Raw genomic sequence first — 19017 nt, 5'->3', positions numbered from 1 at the left:
CCGTCCACACAGTAAAGCCCTTTATTTCGACTTAAAGGGCTCTTAAAATCGATTTCCTTACTCCACCCCTGACAAGTGGATTAGCGCTTAAATCGACGTTCCCGGCTCAAATTTGGGGTACTGTGGACACAATTCGATGGTATTGGCCTCCGGAAGCTATCCCAGAGTGCTCCATTCTGACCGCTCTGGACAGCACTCTCAACTCAGATGCACTGGCCAGGTAGACAGGAAAAGAACTGCAAACTTTTGAATCTCATTTCCTGTTTGGCCAGCGTGGCAAGCTGCAGGTGACCATGCAGGGCTCATCAGCACAGGTGACCATGATGGAGTCCCAGAATCGCAAAAGAGCTCCAGCATGGACCGAACGGGAGGTACGGGATCTGATCGCTGTTCGGGGAGAGGAATCCGTGCTATCAGAACTCCGTTCCAGTTTTCGAAATGCCAAAACCTTTGTGAAAATCTCCCAGGGCATGAAGGACAGAGGCCATAACAGGGACCCGAAGCAGTGCCGCGTGAAACTGAAGGAGCTGAGGCAAGCCTACCAGAAAACCAGAGAGGCGAACAGCCGCTCTGGGTCAGAGCCCCAAACATGCCGCTTCTATGATGAGCTGCATGCCATTTTAGGGGGTTCAGCCACCACTACCCCAGCCGTGTTGTTTGACTCCTTCAATGGAGATGGAGGCAATACGGAAGCAGGTTTTGGGGACGAAGAAGATGATGAGGAGGAGGAGGTTGTAGATAGCTCACAGCAAGCAAGCGGAGAAACCGGTTTTCCCGACAGCCAGGAACTGTTTCTCACCCTAGACCTGGAGCCAGTACCCCCCGAACCCACCCAAGGCTGCCTCCTGGACCCAGCAGGCGGAGAAGGGACCTCTGGTGAGTGTACCTTTTAAAATGCTATACATGGTTTAAAAGCAAGCATGTGAAAGGATTACTTTGCCCTGGCATTTGCGGTTCTCCTAGATGTAGTCCTAAAGCCTTTGCAAAAGGTTTCTGGGGAGGGCAGCCTTATTGCGTCCTTCATGGTAGGACACTTTACCACTCCAGGCCAGTAACACGTACTCGGGAATCACTGTAGAACAAAGCATTGCAGTGTATGTTTGCTGGCATTCAACCAAAATCCGTTCTTTATCTCTCTGTGTTATCCTCAGGAGAGTGAGATATAATTCATGGTCACCTGGTTGAAATAGAGTGCTTTTCTTCAGGGGACACTCAGAGGAGCCCATTCCTGCTGGGCTGTTTGCCTGTGGCTAAACAGAAATGTTCCCCGCTGTTAGCCACAGGGAGGGGGGAAGGTTGAGGGATAGTCACGCGGTGGGAGGAGGCAAAATGCGACCTTGTAACGAAAGCACATGTGCTATGTATGTAATGTTAACAGCAAGGTTTACCCTGAAAGAGTGTAGCGACTGTTTTATAAAATGTGTCTTTTTAAATACCGCTGTCCCTTTTTTTTTCTCCACCAGCTGCATGTGTTTCAATGATCACAGGATCTTCTCCTTCCCAGAGGCTAGTGAAGCTTAGAAAGAAAAAAAAAACGCACTCGCGATGAAATGTTCTCCGAGCTCATGCTGTCCTCCCACACTGACAGAGCACAGACGAATGCGTGGAGGCAAATAATGTCAGAGTGCAGGAAAGCACAAAATGACCGGGAGGAGAGGTGGAGGGCTGAAGAGAGTAAGTGGCGGGCTGAAGAGAGTAAGTGGCGGGCTGAAGAGAGTAAGTGGCGGGCTGAAGACAGGGCTGAAGCTCAAATGTGGCGGCAGCGTGATGAGAGGAGGCAGGATTCAATGCTGAGGCTGCTGCAGGACCAAACCAGTATGCTCCAGTGTATGGTTGAGCTGCAGCAAAGGCAGCTGGAGCACAGACTGCCACTGCTGCCCCTCTGTAACCAACCGCCCTCCTCCCCAAGTTCCATAGCCTCCACACCCAGACGCCCAAGAACGCGGTGGGGGGGCCTCCGGCCAACCAGCCACTCCACCACAGAGGATTGCCCAAAAAAAAGAAGGCTGTCATTCAATAAATTTTAAAGTTGTAAACTTTTAAAGTGCTGTGCTTAAAGTGCTGTGTGGCATTTTCCTTCCCTCCTCCACCACCCCTCCTGGGATACTTTGGTAGTCATCTCCCTATTTGTGTGATGAATGAATAACGAATGAATGACTGTGAAGCAGTAATGACTTTATTGCCTCTGCAAGCAATGATTAAAGGGAGGAGGGGAGGGTGGTTAGCTTACAGGGAAGTAGAGTGAACCAAGGGGCGGGGGGTTTCATCAAGGAGAAACAAACAGAACTTTCACACCATAGCCTGGCCAGTCATGAAACTGGTTTTCAAAGCTTCTCTGATGCGTACCGCGCCCTCCTGTGCTCTTCTAACCGCCCTGGTGTCTGGCTGCGCGTAACCAGCAGCTAGGCGATTTGCCTCAGCCTCCCATCCCGCCATAAACGTCTCCCCCTTACTCTCACAGATATTGTGGAGCACACAGCAAGCAGTAATAACAGTGGGAATATTGGTTTCGCTGAGGTCTAAGCGAGTCAGTAAACTGCGCCAGCGCGCCTTTAAACGTCCAAATGCACATTCTACCACCATTCTGCACTTGCTCAGCCTGTAGTTGAACAGCTCCTGACTACTGTCCAGGCTGCCTGTGTACGGCTTCATGAGCCATGGCATTAAGGGGTAGGCTGGGTCCCCAAGGATACATATAGGCATTTCAACATCCCCAACAGTTATTTTCTGGTCTGGGAATAAAGTCCCTTCCTGCAGCTTTTGAAACAGACCAGAGTTCCTGAAGATGCGAGCATCATGGACCTTTCCCAGCCATCCCACGTTGATGTTGGTGAAACGTCCCTTGTGATCCACCAGAGCTTGCAGCACTATCGAAAAGTACCCCTTGCGGTTTATGTACTCGGCGGCTTGGTGCTCCGGTGGCAAGATAGGGATATGGGTTCCGTCTATAGCCCCACCACAGTTAGGGAATCCCATTGCAGCAAAGCCATCCACTATGACCTGCACATTTCCCAGGGTCACTACCCTTGATATCAGCAGATCTTTGATTGCGTGAGCTACTTGCATAACAGCAGCCCCCACAGTAGATTTGCCCACTCCAAATTGATTCCCAACTGACCGGTAGCTGTCTGGTGTTGCAAGCTTCCACAGGGCTATCGCCACTCGCTTCTCAACTGTGAGGGCTGCTCTCATCTTGGTATTCATGCTCTTCAGGGTAGGGGAAAGCAAGTCACAAAGTTCCATGAAAGTGCCCTTACGCATGCGAAAGTTTCGCAGCCACTGGGAATCGTCCCAGACCTGCAACACTATGCGGTCCCACCAGTCTGTGCTTGTTTCCCGAGCCCAGAATCAGCGTTCCACAGCATGAACCTGCCCCATTAGCACCATGATGCATGCATTGTCAGGGCCCATGTTTTCAGAGAAATCTGTGTCCATGTCCTGATCACTCACGGGACCGCGCTGACGTCGCCTCCTCGCCCGGTATCGCGTTGCCATGTTCTGGTGCTGCATATACTGCTGGATAATGCGTGTGGTGTTTAATGTGCTCCTAATTGCCAAAATGAGCTCAGCGGCCTCCATGCTTGCCTTGGTATGGCGTCCGCACAGAAAAAAGGCGCGGAACGATTGTCTGCCGTTGCTCTGACGGAGGGAGGGGCGACTGACGACACGGCTTACAGGGTTGGCTTCAGGGAGCTAAAATCAACAAAGGGTGTGCCTGTACATCAAGGAGTATTTCAGGCAGGACTGCACGGAGGGTTCCAATAAGAAATGGTGCACCTAAGTTGTTGTTGTTGGAACAAGGAGGTTAGCCTGGCCTCTGATTGATACATGGCTAGATTTACCTCGCTGCACCTTCTCTGTGAGTGACTGCAGTGTGATCTAGACAGGGGAGGAGGCAAATGAGTACAAAACAAATCTGGTCTATTTCTTGTTCTGACCCACTCCATCTATCTTTTACATCTTTGGCTGGCAGCAGACGGTGCAGAAGGACTGCATGCCATCCACATCTCATGGCTGCTTGGCAGAAGATGGTACAGTACGACTGCTAGCCATCTTCATCTCTTGCCTGCCTGGCATAAGATGGTACAATATGACTGCTAGCAATCCTCATCTCTTGCCTGCCTGGCAGAAGATGGTACAGTACAACTGCTAGCAGTCCGTATCGCCGGCCCGCTCACCATAAGACGGTTCAATAGGACTGCAGGACTAAAGAGAATGACCTGGTCAAGTCACTCCAAATTTAGTCCCTGCGCCCATGTCTGCCCAGGCGCTCCCAGCCGATGTGGCCAGGAGCACCTCGGACACGACGAGGACGACTACCAGTCGTATTGCACCATCTGCTGCCAGAAGGCAATGGGTTGCTGCTACTGTGCAGCAAAGCCGTACCGCGTCTGCCAGCACCCAGGAGACATAGGGTGACGGTTACCTGAGCGGGCTCCATGCTTGCCGTGGTATGGCGTCTGCACAGGTAACTCAGGAAAAAAGGCGCGAAATGATTGTCTGCCCTTGCTTTCACGGGGGGAGGGAGGGAACGGGGGCCTGACGATATGTACCCAGAACCACCCGCGACAATGTTTTAGCCCCATCAGGCATTGGGATCTCAACCCAGAATTCCAATGGGCAGCGGAGACTGCGGGAACTGTGGGATAGCTACCCACAGTGCAACGCTCCGGAAGTCGACGCTTGCCTCGGTACTGTGGAAGCGCTCCGCCGAGTTAATGCATTTAATGCACTTAGAGCATTTTCTGTGGGGACACAGACACTCGAATATATAAAACCGATTTCTAAAAAACCGACTTCTATAAATTCGACCTAATTTCGTAGTGTAGACATACCCTTATGGCCTAAGCCCCATCCCTGAAAGGGAGGTACTCAGCTACTGCCACATCTGTGACCCTTCTCCTGGAGTTCGAGGAAGTGCCTTGTTTATAACTTTTAGCCTGGTGGTTAAAACGCTCCCCCAGTATGTGGGGAGACCAGGGTTTGATTTCACACTCTGCCTGATGCAAATAAGTGATTTGAAGTTGGCTCGCCTGCCTCCTAGGAAAGTACACTAATCACTGGGCTATTGGGGTTTTCTGGAGCAGATCACTTTCAGGGCAGGTCTACACTACCACTTAAGTTGATCTAACTTACATTGCTCAGGAGTGTGACTCAGGGCATGGCTGCACTTGCAGATGTAGGGTGCTTTGAGTTAAACCAGCCTTAGTAGAGAGCTGTAGGGAAAGCGCTACAATCTGTCCACACTGACAGCTACAAGCGCACTGGTGTGGCCACATTAGCAGTTCTTGCAACGGCCACAGAGAGCAGTGCATTGTGGTAGCTATCCCAGCATGCAAGTGGCTGCAATGTGCTTTTCAAATGGGGGTGGAGGGGGTGGAGTGTGACAGGGACTGTGTTGTGTGTATGTGGGGAGAAAGAGAGTGAGTTTTGGGGGGGGGGCTGAGAGCATGTCAGCATGCTGTCTTGTAAGTTCAGATAGCAGACCCCCCCCTCCTCCCCACCTCTCTCTCTCACACAGCATTCCACAGTAATGGTTGCTTTGTCTCGGAGCAGATAAGCAGCCGGCTGTCAGCAACGGAGCTTTCAAAGGGTATATCTGCATTCCTGCAGTGGAGTTCAAAACAATGAGAAGAGTGGCCACTTGACTTAAGGGGATTATGGGACGTTTCCAGAGGCTGATCAGAGCACAGTAATGCAACACCTCGTTCACACTGATGCCCAGGCCCTTCAGCCAAGGCGCAACAAGCGTTAATCTTCTCGCCGAGGTGGAGTACCAGGAGCGCTCTAGCTGTGGAGTCAGAGCGCTCTATGTGCCTTGCCAGTGTGGATGGGGAGCGAGCTCAGGCATCTGGGGCTGCTTAAATGCACTCTAACTCACAAGTGTAGCCAAGCCCAAAGCTTTCCCTCTCCCCCAGCAACACAAGTTTTGCACTGTCCACACTGGCGCTATGTCAGTGGCAGAAGCTCTCCCGCCAACATAGCTTATGCTTCTAACCGAGGTTGAATAATTATGCCTACAGACGAGCGCTCTCCTGTCGGCATAGTGCGTCTTCACCAGACATGCTACAAGGGCGCAGCTGCATTAGCACCGTAGTGTAGACTTGCCCCCAGTCTCTCCTGTTGACGTTGTTCCACTGTGTATAAATATGTAAATAGGCTTGGGTCAGACAAAGTGAGAATTCCTCTATAGCCCAGTGACTCTATAGACCACTCACGTGGAACGTCCAGATTCCAGTCCCCTTACTCCAGTGAATGCTTAGGCTTAACCTCTCTTGAGCATTTCCTACTGGCTAGCTTAGGTGGCTCCTGCTCAGTGTGCTGGTTTTTGTGGATTCCATTCTTGGGTACCTAACTCTCCTTATGCATTGTATAAGGATCCTGGGTGTCTGACTCAGGGCTGTGGATTTCACTGGGCAGCATGGCACCTAAGAATTGGGCACTGCATTGAAACACCTAAGTCCTTATGTGGATCTAGCCCTCGCCTATAGAAAGTGTCCACAATAGAAAAAGAAAAATTGCAGCTGTGAAGCTGCTGACCTACCCTGTTTCTGAATGGAACTCCCGGGTTAGCTGGCTTGGGGGATCCTGCTCACCCAGGAAGTGCTACAGTTGATCAGATCATGTGGTGTTATCATTTTCATGCAAACTCAGACAGAATTTTAAAAGAGATTTACACCCCCATCTACAAGTAAAGCAGTTACATTATGGTTAAAATTCACAGTGCCTCAGTGTACAGCTGTTACAGGATTGAAGCCTTTGACTGTCCAAGGTGGTGATCTTAAAGTATATCCCATCAGCACTGAGTTTGATCAGTTTTATGTGGCTTAGTGGACTTGCTTATGTCTGTAATGTAGATAGGTCCCAACTGTATCTTATAATAAGGATTTGGTCTTAGGATTGTTCTGTCACAGCATGTCTCAGGCAGCGTGTCATTGTTCTCAAAGCTATAGCCACCACAAACAGGACTGAAGGATTTCTTCTTGTCTCAAAAGTAATGTTTAAATCCCTTTCTTGAGCAGGTACTGTAATTAAATCTGAAGGAGTGGAAATGAGGAACCGAAGTTTTAGGACATCATGTATTACATCTAGAACAGATTAATAGGGGAATAAAACAGCACTATTTCAGCTGTAGCCGGCAGGGCATTAATACTGAATTTTGAACAAAGCATTCTCATCTCCAGGCAGCAGAACATATTTACCAGGACAGCCTGCCAATTCAATTGGCTGGATTTATACGTTGGTGTGATCTGGTATTCTACGATAAATCATTCCCTAGCATCAGCTGACAACACTGAATAGATGAGTTAATCAGGAGCTACTGGAAACTGAAATGTTTATGAATCATTAAAATAAATCTGAATGTGGTATGACTAGAAGAATAAATACATTCTGGTTGGGTGCGATAATTCGTTCCCCAGCAATGTATTTCTTTGGGTCCATGAAAATAAATAGAAAGTCCAGAGCTCCTGCTCATTTGTTTTCTCTTGTCCTGGTGTTCTGCAAATTATTTCTTGATCAACTGTAGTGTCTTTGAGTAGATTCCTGAACACGTCTTGTTGGATGCTAAAGATGAAGTGCAAAAAAAAATGCAATTTGTATTTGTCTAGCAACTTTCCTATCACAGTTTCACAAGCTACTGTATTGTATATCTCTGTGCAAGCATATCGTACAGGAAGCAGCCATACATATGGGGAAATGAGCATATAAGAGCCAAGAGCAAGGCTATACTTTACAAGGAGGAAGACTGCATTGCACATACTGAAACTGACAGAAAGTAAGGCTTCAGTATCAAGTGTGTTAGAAGTGATAGAGAGAAGATATACTTCTAGAATTGGGGCTAAAACCACCTATTTCTGTGGGGGAAGAATGTGTGATGTATTTTGGTAACTATTATGTCTTTATGTAATGTGTACTATATATTTATATCCCTATGAACTCTGCTAACTGCAGAGACAGTCAGTCTTTTTGAAAGGCAGAGTTGCTGCAGTATGCTACACAGGAGACAAATTGTGCTCTCTCCTAGTGACTTTCCTTTTACTTGATTGTTTTGTTATTTGCCTTAATCGAAAATTTTAAAAAAGCATACAATTGAACTGTGTGCAGGGAAAAAAACATAGCAATAATGCTGGCAAAAAGGCTTAGATCTAAAACAACCAAGAGCTCAGAGAAAGACAAACAACAGAAAAGAGATGATCTGGATTAAAAACAAAAGAAGGGTGTAATAGTCTGTACCTCAAAGTATCACCCTGGAATCCCCATATTCATCATGGTGATATGATTATGAGATGTTTTGTACAAAGTAAGCCTTGTGAGGTAGCATTTAAAAAGTCTTCATCTGTTCATTAATATCCTGTTGGATTGTATGTACTATCATTGTATGTGACGTTATGAAGCAGTGCCATGTGTGTTACTGAAATATGTTGGCAGATGCCAACAGCCAGCCTTTCAATTGCAGCTAGGGTGACCAGATAGCAATGTGAAAAATCGGGACAGGATTTTTAGGCACCTATATAAGAAAAAGCTCTGAATATCGGGACTGTCCCTATAAAATCAGGACATCTGGTCACCCTAATTGCAACAAAGGTGGCTGTGCTGATGGACATGTGCTGACAGCCCATTGAAGGGAATCCACCCTCCAAAAGAATTCTCAGTGAGAGCATGTAGCCGGTGGAGACTGCCTGACCAATGGGGGCTGCCTAACCCCCATGTCACAGCAAGGATCTTTGTAGTAAGCTGGAAGAAAATATAAAAGCAAGACAGTGACATTATCACCTGGCCTCTTTTCCCCCTCTCCCATCTTGACACCTCGAAGAAGGTCTGGAAGACAAAGACTTTGAACTGGGGAAGGGTGGTCCCAGGCTGGAAGGAAGTCCCAGCCTGTGTATGGAGGAACTGTAGCCTGCTTGTACCATCGGTCAGGCTTAGACATTGTTTGACTCAACACTTGCTTAGACTAAAAGTTTAGGATTTAGAATGCATGTTTACTTTTCATTTTCTTAAGGTAACTATGTCTGATCTTTATGCCTAGCATGTATAATTAAGGCTATGTTTTAGTCATGGGTATTTTTAGTAAAAGTCACAGACAGGTCACAGGCAGTAAACAAATATTCATGGCCTGTTATCTGTCCATGCTTTTTTCTAAAAATACCTGTGACTAAAACTTGGGGGGCTGCCTGGTGGCTCCACTGTACCCGGCCAATGGGAGCTGAGAAGCCTGCGCTCTGGGCGGAGGCAGTGTGCGGAGCTGCCTGGCCATGCCTCTGCCTAGGAGCTGAGCAAGGGGGATGTCACCACTTCTGCGGAGACCCCCAGGTAAGCGCCATCCAGAGCCCGCCTCACCCCGTCCCATACCCCAACCCTCTACCCCCTCCCACACCCAAGCTCTGCTTCTGGTGGGGGAAAGGATGCGGTGGCCCAAGACTGCCTCAGCAGTGGCCAGTGAGAATGGCACAGGGGCTGCCTGAGCTGTCCCTGAGCCTGGCACACCAGCTGCTGCAGAAGTCACGGAGATCACGGAAAGTCATGGAATGTGAGACTTCCGTGACCTCTGTGACAAACTCATACCTTACTTATAATCACTTAAAATCTACCTTTCTGTAGTTAATAAATCTGTTTTATATTTTACCTAAAACTGTGTTTTTTGGTTGAAGTGCTTGGGAAAATCTCAGCTCAGGTTAACAAGAGAAGTTGCACATCCACTACCCTTTTGTCAGAGTGGCGAATTAGGTAATCAGCTTACACTGGCTAAGATTCTGACCAGTGCAAGACAGTACAGTTCTGGGGTGCAAGGCTGGGGAGAATTGGCTGGAGCCTCTTTATTGATGACTAGAGGATAGCTAATATGAAACCAATTTTTGAAAAGGGCTCCAGAGGTGATCCCAGCAATTACAGGCCAGTATGCTTGATTTAAGTACCAGGCAAACTGGTTGAAACTATAGTAAAGAACAGAATTGTCAGACACATAGATGAACATAATTTGTTAGGAAAATGTCAACATATTTTTTGTAAAGGGAATTTATGCCTCATCAATCTACTAGAATTCTGTGCGGGGATCAGCAAACATGTGGACAAATGGGATCCAGTGGATATAGTGTACTTAGATTTTCAGAAAGCCTTTGACAAGGTCCCTCACCAAAGGCTCTTAAGCAAAGTAAGCTATTATGTGATAACAGGGAAGGTCCTTTCATGGATCAGTAACTGGTTAAAAGATAGGAAACAAAGGGCAGGAATAAATAGTCAGTTTTCAGAATGGAGACAGGTAAACACTGGTGTCCCCCAGTGGTCTGTACTGGGACCAGTACTATTCAACATATTCATAAATGATCTGGAAAAAGGGGTAGAAAAGGTGGCAAAATTTCCAGCTGATACAAAACTAGTCAAGATAGTTAAGTCCAAAGCAGACTGCAAAGAGCTACAAAGGGATCTTACAAAACTGGGTAACTGGGCAACAAAATGGCAGATGAAATTCAAATTTGATCAATGTAAAGTAATGCACACTGGAAAACATAATCCCTATACATAGGAAATGATGCAGTCTAAATTAGCTGTTACTACTCAAGATCTTGAAGTCATTGTGGATAGTTCTCTGAAAAAATCCACTCAATGTGCAGTGGCAGTCAAAACTAACAGAATGTTGGGAATCATTAAGAAAGGGATAGATAATAAGACAGAAAATATCATATTGCCTCTATATAAATCCATAGTATGCCCACATCTTGAATACTGTGTGCAGATGTGGTCGCCCCATCTCAAAAAAGATGTATTGGAATAGAAAAAGGTTCAGAAAAGGGCAACAAAATGATTATGAGTATGGAACAGCTTCCATATGAGGAGAGATTAATGAGATTGGGACTTTTCTGCTTGGAAAAGAGATGACTAAAGGTGGGGATATGATAGAGGTCTATAAAATCATGACTGGTGTGGAGAAAGTAAATAGGGAAGAGTTATTTACTCCTCCTAACACAACAACTAGGGGTCATCAAATGAAATGTTTAAAACAAACAAAAGGAAGTATTTCTTCACACAACGCACAGTCAACCTGTGGAACTGTTTGCCAGAAGATGTTGTGAAGGTCAAGATTATAACAGGGTTAAAAAAAGAACTAGATAAATTCATGGAGGATGGGTCCATCACATCAATGACTATTAGCCAGGGCGGGCAGGGATGGTGTCCCTAGCCTCTGTTTGCCAGAAGCTGGTAATGGGCGACAGGGGATGGATCACTTGATCATTACCTGTTCTGTTCATTCCCTCTGGGGCCCCTGGCATTGGCCACTGGTGGAAGACAGGATACTGGGCTAGATGGACCTTTGGTCTGACCCAGTATTCTTATGTTCTTTCGTTCTTATGGTTCATAAGTGACTGGGAAATCATTCACGTAACTCAGTTGGGTGTGTCCATGCCTGTGGATGGCTGTGTAAGTTCAATGCCTATCAGAGGCTTGTAGCTTGACATCAGCATCACAGAGTGAGAGGCAGCCCAGGTTGGTGGGTTTGGGAGTGCTCAGTGGTCCCACTGTCTATGCTGCACTCTCGGGTCCCCGGCACAAAGGGAAAAGGTAAAATCTGTGTAGTAGCACAGAAAAGTGACTAGATGGCTAGTGAGGTGAGAAATGGCTGAGCTTCCAGGGAGCATAAGGAATGGAGTGGAGAAATGCACATTTCTCATACTGTCTTCTTCAGCAGACTTGAGAAAGTCACATTAACCTCTCAGTTTCCACATGAGAACTAGTGCATAGTGAAACCCTGTAGCAGGCATGTAACAAGTCACTGGGACGAGATGACATTCACCCAAGAGTTCTGAAAGAACTAAAATGTGAAATTGCAGAACTCTTAACTATGGTTTGTAACCAGTCCTTTAAATCAGCTTCTGTACCCAATGACTGGAAGATAGCTAATGTAACACCAATATTTAAAAAGGGCTCTAGAGGTGATCCCAGCAATTGCGGACCGGTAGGTCTAACGTCAGTACCGGGCAAATTAGTTGAAACAAAAGTAAAGAATAAAATTGTCAGACACATAGAAGAACATAAATTGTTGGGCAAAAGTCAACATGGTTTCTGTAAAGGGAGATCATGTCTTACTAATCTATTAGAGTTGTTTGAATGGTTCAACAAACATGTGGACAAGGGGGATCCAGTGGACATAGTGTACTTAGACTTCCAGAAAGCCTTTGACAAGGTCCCTCACCAAAGGCTCTTACGTAAATTAAGTTGTCATGGGATAAGAGGGAAGATCTTTTCATGGATTGAGAACTGGTTAAAAGACAGGGAACAAAGGGTAGGAATAAATGGTAAATTTTCAGAATTGAGAGGGGTAACTAGTGGTATTCCCCAAGGGTCAGTCCTAGGACCAATCCTATTCAACCTATTCATAAATGATCTGGAGAAAGGGGTAAACAATAAGGTGGCGAAGTTTGCAGATAATACTAAACTGCTCAAGATAGTTAAGACTAAAGCAGACTGTGAAGAACTTCAAAAAGATCTCACAAAACTAAGTGATTGGGCAACAAAATGGCAAATGAAATTTAATGTGGCTAAATGTAAAGTAATGCACATTGGAAAAAATAACCCCAGCTATACAAACAATATGATGGGGGCTAATTTAGCTACAACTAATAAGGAAAGAGATCTTGGAGTCATCGTGGATAGTTCTCTGAAGACATCCACGCAGTGTGCAGCGGCAGTCAAAAAAGCAAACAGGATGTTAGGAATCATTAAAAAAGGGACAGAGAATAAAACGGAGAATATCTTATTGCCCTTATATAAATCCATTCTATGCCCACATCTTGAATACTGCGTACAGATGTGGTCACGTCATCTCAAAAAAGATATACTGACATTAGAAAAGGTTCAGAAAAGTGCAACTAAAATGACTAGGGGTATGAAACAGGTCCCATATGAGGAGAGATTAAAGAGCCTAGGACTTTTCATCTTGGAAAAGAGGAGACTAAGGGGGGATATGATAGAGATATATAAAATCATGAATGGTGTGGAGAAAGTGAATAAGGAAAAGCTATTTACTTGGTCCCATAATATAAGAACTAGGGGCCACCAAATGAAATTAATGGGCAGCAGGTTTAAAACAAATAAAAGGAAGTTCTTCTTCACACAGCACACAATCAACCTGTGGAACTCCTTGCCTGAGGAGGTTGTGAAGGCTAGGACTATAACAGGGTTTAAAAGAGAACTGGATAAATACATGGAGGTTAAGTCCACTAATGGCTATTAGCCAGGATGGATAAGGAATGGTGTCCCTAGCCTCTGTGTGTCAGAGGGTGGAGATGGATGGCAGGAGAGAGTTCACGTGATCATTACCTGTTAGGTTCACTCCCTTTCGGGCACTTGGCATTGGCCATTGTGGGTAGACAGGATACCTTTGGTCTGACCCAGTATGGCCATTCTTACGTTATGTTGTTCTCTGGTGGCCCACCAGCTCCAACAGAATGTAAGTTTTGTTCATACAAAAACATTTCTAGTCCTTTTGGCTTTCCAATACAACATAATTTGCCACATTAGCAGATTCTCAGCTAAATCCCTCCTCTGCAGAACTAGTGTGACACAGCATGTGGTTCAGTGCCCTTCATGCACTACCTCCAGGTGCGCTATTATTCATGTTACCTTAGTGTAAATCAAATCTATGTGGTGAATAGCTCCAGCGAGTGCTCATGACAGAAGCATAGAACAACATGAACATAATGGTCCCTTCTGACATTAAAATCTATGACTCTGTCATTATTTATGCCTAATCCTCTTCCAGGAATTCATGAGGGAATTTCAAATGTTTTTCTTACAATCTTAACTTCTAATTGTTGCTGAATCATCCATCTTTTTGTCCCTTTCATTCCTCTGCGGTCAGAAAATCTTTTACCTTTCACTCCTCAATGTGGTTTCTCTTCCAAACAATGGAGTTCTGTTGGACAGGAGCCTGTCATGGAGGAAGATGGGGCCAAGTACCACTTCAAACAGATGGGGTCTTCAAGGAATCCAGAAGGGTTTCTCGTCACAGAATTCATAGCTCCCACCCTGACATCCCTGTCACTGGATCTCAAGAAGCAACAGGCAACAGTGTAGCATATCTCATCTTAAGGGTCAGTTCCAGAAGATGAGAGAATCTCTGGTTTCTATTGACAATTCTCCATGGTGGACAAAATCATAGGAAGGATAGTATTGGGCTCAGAAGCACAGGACTCAGGAGATCTAGGTACAGTTTCTGGCATTGCCACAGACATCCTGTGTGACCTTGGATTGCGTCACTTGATTTCTCTTTGCCTCAGTTCCCCATCTGTGAAATAGTGATGATACTTACCTAACCTCATAGACTATAAGGCCAAAAGGGACCATCATGATCACCTACTCTGATCTCGTACACATTGCAGACCACAGAACCTTACCCACCCACTCCTGTAACAGACCCCTAACCTCTGGCTGAGTTACTAAAGTCCTCAAATCATGATTTAAAGACTTCAGGTTACAGAGAATCATCCATTTACACTAATTTAAACCTGCTGCAGAGGAAGGCAAAAGGGTATTCTGAGGATAAGGCCATTAATACATAGGAAACACTCAGATAATGCACTGATATATCATATAAAAGGCTGTGCCCAGTACAGGACTTGTCCCAGCTGAACCTGGCAGTGTGCAAGGCCCATTTCTGCATGGAGGCTCTGATCTGACACAAGAGGTCTCACAGGACCAATTATGGTTCATTGATGTCAGGGTTGAACTGATAATTAAATATCTCACCACAAAGTTTGTAATTACATTTTTAATCCCACTTTTAAACCTTTCCCAGATGTATTTTTAGCCACCGTGGGTTTCTTTGCTTGCTTTTTAAAGTCATTTCAAAATTAACTAGTGTGTAAATAGGGAAGACAGTTTAAAAATTATTACAGTACAGGATAATAATGTTTGTGCAGTCCCACTATATCAGTAGACTGTTTAGTGTCATAGCTTTTTTGCCTTTGAATTATATAGACAAGGAGCAAAACTCACTGCTGTCCTAAACTTGCACAATTCCATTAACGTCAGTGCTTCTGCCAGTAATAAATTTGGCACAAGGACTACAAATCATAACTGACCAGGTTAATTCAAAGCCCAGTCAGAATCCTTACCAAACAACTGATCTAGACATGAAAATTAAAATGGGGATTATGAGCAGTAAATCACAACACTGCTCTCTGCTGAATGGTGGGATCATTTACATCTGATTCTTGCCAGCAATTGAAAGATTTCATTTTAATATATTTATTTATTAAGTGCCACAACAAGCTAGAACAATGCTTTGCACTTGATTGGCCATATCAAAATGTAAATAATTAGCTACAGTAATAAATAGTACCTGAAGGAAGTCTGATATATTAGGTATTTTTATTGGTTTCTTGGCATATTTCTTTTTTATGGAATGAAATTAGACTAGAGATTTAATTTTACAATTTATCTGAAAAAATCTCTCTCCCCGCCTCTTCCTTTGCAGCTAATTATATTTTTTTCTGCTGTTTATAACTTATTTCATTATCTGCTATGGAATAATTTTAGTGGCTACCTGCCAGTTTACTAATATCCACTGCCCACTGCCTGATGGTGTCAAAATCACAGCATCTGTTCATTTTGGTCTTCAAAAAGCTTCCAAAATATCTAGGAGATTCAAACTGAAGCTGGTGGGGCTGGCCAATATATAGCTATGTATATTTTATCTCAAACATTTTTAGACGCTTAAACTTTTTTTGTTTATGTTTTTTAAATTATGTGTATCGTTTGATCACGTCTTTCTCAACTGCCTACCATGTTACACATAAATTTACCTCAAGTCATAAAGAAACTTGGTATTATCTTGATGAATATAATAATGGTGCTATACTTGTACTGTAGTGTTTTTTAGTGAAGATTCTGCTAGTTGGATCATCAGTTTCTCCAGACAGCAGACAAACTTCAGCAGGATACGTACTGGGTACTTACAAGGAACGTGTTGAGGCCATCTTACAAAGACAGCAGTTAAGGTGAAAACGCACAATAACCTGCTCAGAAAACTGGCCAGAACAACATGGAGCGCCAATGTCCAAATGTTACGCACTTCAGCCGTGGCACTTTGTTATTCAGCAATGGAGTATTGCCCTCCACTTTGGGCTCACTTGTCTCATACAAAGATGACTGGTGTACAACTAAATTCCACCATGCGTATTATTTCAGGCACACTTAAATCTTCTCCTCTACCATGGTTACCGGTTCTCTGCAATATTGCTCTGCCAGTGTTCACAGAGAGGAAAGCATAGCAAAGCTCATGACAAAATTGTGTGATATGCCACCTGCATTGTTAATTAAAGACTTGTTTAATCCACCACATGGTCGTCTGTCCTCACATCACCTGTTGTGGATAAGTTTACTGGGTAAGGGACTTATGGTAGAGGACTCGTGACGAGATTCATGGTCCACAGAAAAAGTGACAAATAATTATCTTGCCTCAGACCCCACTCAGCAACAACCCAGGTTTGATTTACCACAAAGGCAGAGGAGGCTCTGAACCCCAGTTTTGTACCTGACATGGAATTTGTGCTGCCACGGAATTTTGGTGGCATTTTAGAGACAGTCCATTATGTCCATGTGGGCAGCCACAAATGATGACACGGATTGTCGAGGACTGCAAAATGACTCAGCTTCCTGGAGGTCTTCATGCTTTGAATATCGGTGATAAAAAAACTGTGGCTTGACTTGACTGGATTGCATACACCAAATATAAATATAAGTGAAGATTCTCATAGCATTTCACAGTCAGTGGGCCAAATTAATCACTAATGGAACACCACTGAAGTTTTTCCCAATTGCACCCTTAGAGGAGATGCATTATCCCCATTTTAAAGATGAATAAAAGGAGAGGTTAAATGATTTGCTTGTGTCACTTATGAATCAGTGATAGAACTGGGGCTAGACCACCGGATTTTTTGTGGAAAAATCTTATATAATTTAATGGAAAATGATAACCTCTCTCTGGCTCCTTTTGAATCATTCTGTGGAATTTAATAGAAAATGATAGCCCTGCAACAGAATTCTGTAGCCTTCAGAAAGGGTGTTATTCGCTATTAAATTCTAGAGCTTTTCTAGAATAATTTCTAAAGACCCTTATTACATGCCTATTGCCTATGGCAGCGGTTGGCTCCCCCTCACTACGTTTTGCATAACGGCTGACTCCCTGTTCTAACCACTGTATTCTTCTTCTACATTATGAATACTATACTGAAAGGAACGAATGGCTTTCCCATAATGGGTTGTCGGTGTGTAAGCACCCAGAGTCTCATGAAAGAGTCTGGGAATGCCTACACTAGAAGCGTTACAGTAGCAGAGTTGCAGTACTGCAGATATGCCGTGGCAACGTAGACATTTGCTATAATTCCATGATTGTGACTCTACCACCTCAAGAGGTGGTCTCTAGGTTGACTAGCCTGTCATTGTTTGTAGCTGCTCTATTTAACTTCATTAGCTAAAGAGGCACATGCAGCAGCCAGACAAGACTGCAAAAATTGCCTCAGGCATTCCAGCCCTTGCTTCACCACCCAGACACTGGACTGCAGGATGAGTAGTTACTGAAAACCAGTTTCATCACATATAGGATCCTCTAATCCCAGGACATCAGACATATAGCCAGGTCAATAAATAACTCAGATCTTACCCCATAAGCATGCTAAAAGAAAAGGATGCATCCTTCCACAGTATGCATCCGATGAAGTGAGCTGTAGCTCACGAAAGCTTATGCTCAAATAAATTGGTTAGTCTCTAAGGTGCCACAAGTACTCCTTTTCTTTTTGCGAATACAGACTAACACGGCTGTTACTCTGAAACCTGTCATAAGCATGCTGTTGCCAGTCCTTTACTATCTAATATCTAAAGGTTTATTTAAGAGAGAAAAGAAAGAGGAGAGTTAAAATGGTCAGAGAAATCATATACATACAATCATTGCAAAGTTCTTGGGTCAGGTTTGTAGCAGTGATGTTACAGACTGCTGGCTTTTAAAGTCTCTGGAAATTTCCAAAAGATTGGAAGGTCCTTGGTGCATAGTCAATATGCTCCTTTTAGTGTAAGTCCATAGCCCAGAGATCAGAGAAGGAAAGAGGCAAAATGGAGATGCTTCCAGGGTCCTTTATACCTTGTCCCATGTGGAAAGGATGCTCTCAATCTTAGGCTACGTCTACACCACGGACCTTACAGCATCACAGCTGTGTCACTGTAAGTTCTCTTGTGTAGCTGCTCTATGCCGGTGGGAGAAGGCTCTCCCACCACTATAATTAAACCACCCCCAATGAGTGGCAGTAGCTATGTAGGCAGAGAAGCTCTCCTGCCAACATAGTGCTGTCCACACCGGTGATTTTGTCAGTCGGAGTTGTGGGGTTTTTTGAGAGTTAAATGTTCTTTAGTGGGCCATCAACTTGAATGGTTCATTCACAATGTGCTGGCTATACTGGATGTAAATTACCTGGTGAGTATTACTCCAAGGCAGACACATTTGAAATAATGGCACACAGTCAACATTCATAACTTTAGATACAAAGATAATACATGCATACAAACAGTATAACCATACTCAGCAAATCATAACTTTTTCATGTGACACACCTTGTACAAGTTTTGTTGCAATTGTCTAACAGGGGCAATATCAGTGATAAAATTGGTCATGTTTCAATCATACAGCATCACAGACCCTCACCAAAGAATTGCATACCTTTTCCCAGAGAGAAACAGTGGCACCAGGCAGCTACTTTGTGAGACAGGGCAATGGTGCCTGACCTGACGTTCTGCAAAAGGGAGTTGCTTGTGGGCTGTCAGTTGCCCACTGTGTTTGAGGAAAACAGGACTGGTGTACATTTTTTTAAATAAACAAAGTACAGTAAGAAAATACCTGACTTCATGTCACTGATTTCCACTCCGAGTAGGAAATTGACCTACTAGCCATGGACATCTGTTGCCAAGCAAACAGACAACAATAATTTATCAGTGAGAGGCTGAATTAATAAATTAGAGGTTACAAGA

The 19017-nt window shown here is 44.5% G+C and overlaps 1 protein-coding gene across 1 annotated transcript; it reads left to right on the top strand.

Moving 5' to 3' along the window:
• The first annotated feature begins 305 nt into the window (after window positions 1–305).
• Window positions 306–2082, top strand: LOC140905851 (myb/SANT-like DNA-binding domain-containing protein 7). The gene is made up of 2 exons (XM_073329345.2): window positions 306–876; window positions 1464–2082. Exons 1-2 carry the CDS (start codon window positions 321–323, stop codon window positions 1547–1549), a joined length of 642 nt encoding a protein of 213 aa, XP_073185446.1. The 5' UTR covers window positions 306–320; the 3' UTR covers window positions 1550–2082.
• The last annotated feature ends 16935 nt before the right edge of the window (window positions 2083–19017 follow it).

The sequence above is a fragment of the Lepidochelys kempii genome, chromosome 2 (assembly GCF_965140285.1).
Source record: "Lepidochelys kempii isolate rLepKem1 chromosome 2, rLepKem1.hap1, whole genome shotgun sequence".
NCBI lineage: Eukaryota > Metazoa > Chordata > Testudines > Cheloniidae > Lepidochelys > Lepidochelys kempii.
This window is presented reverse-complemented; position numbering and strand designations above follow the sequence as displayed.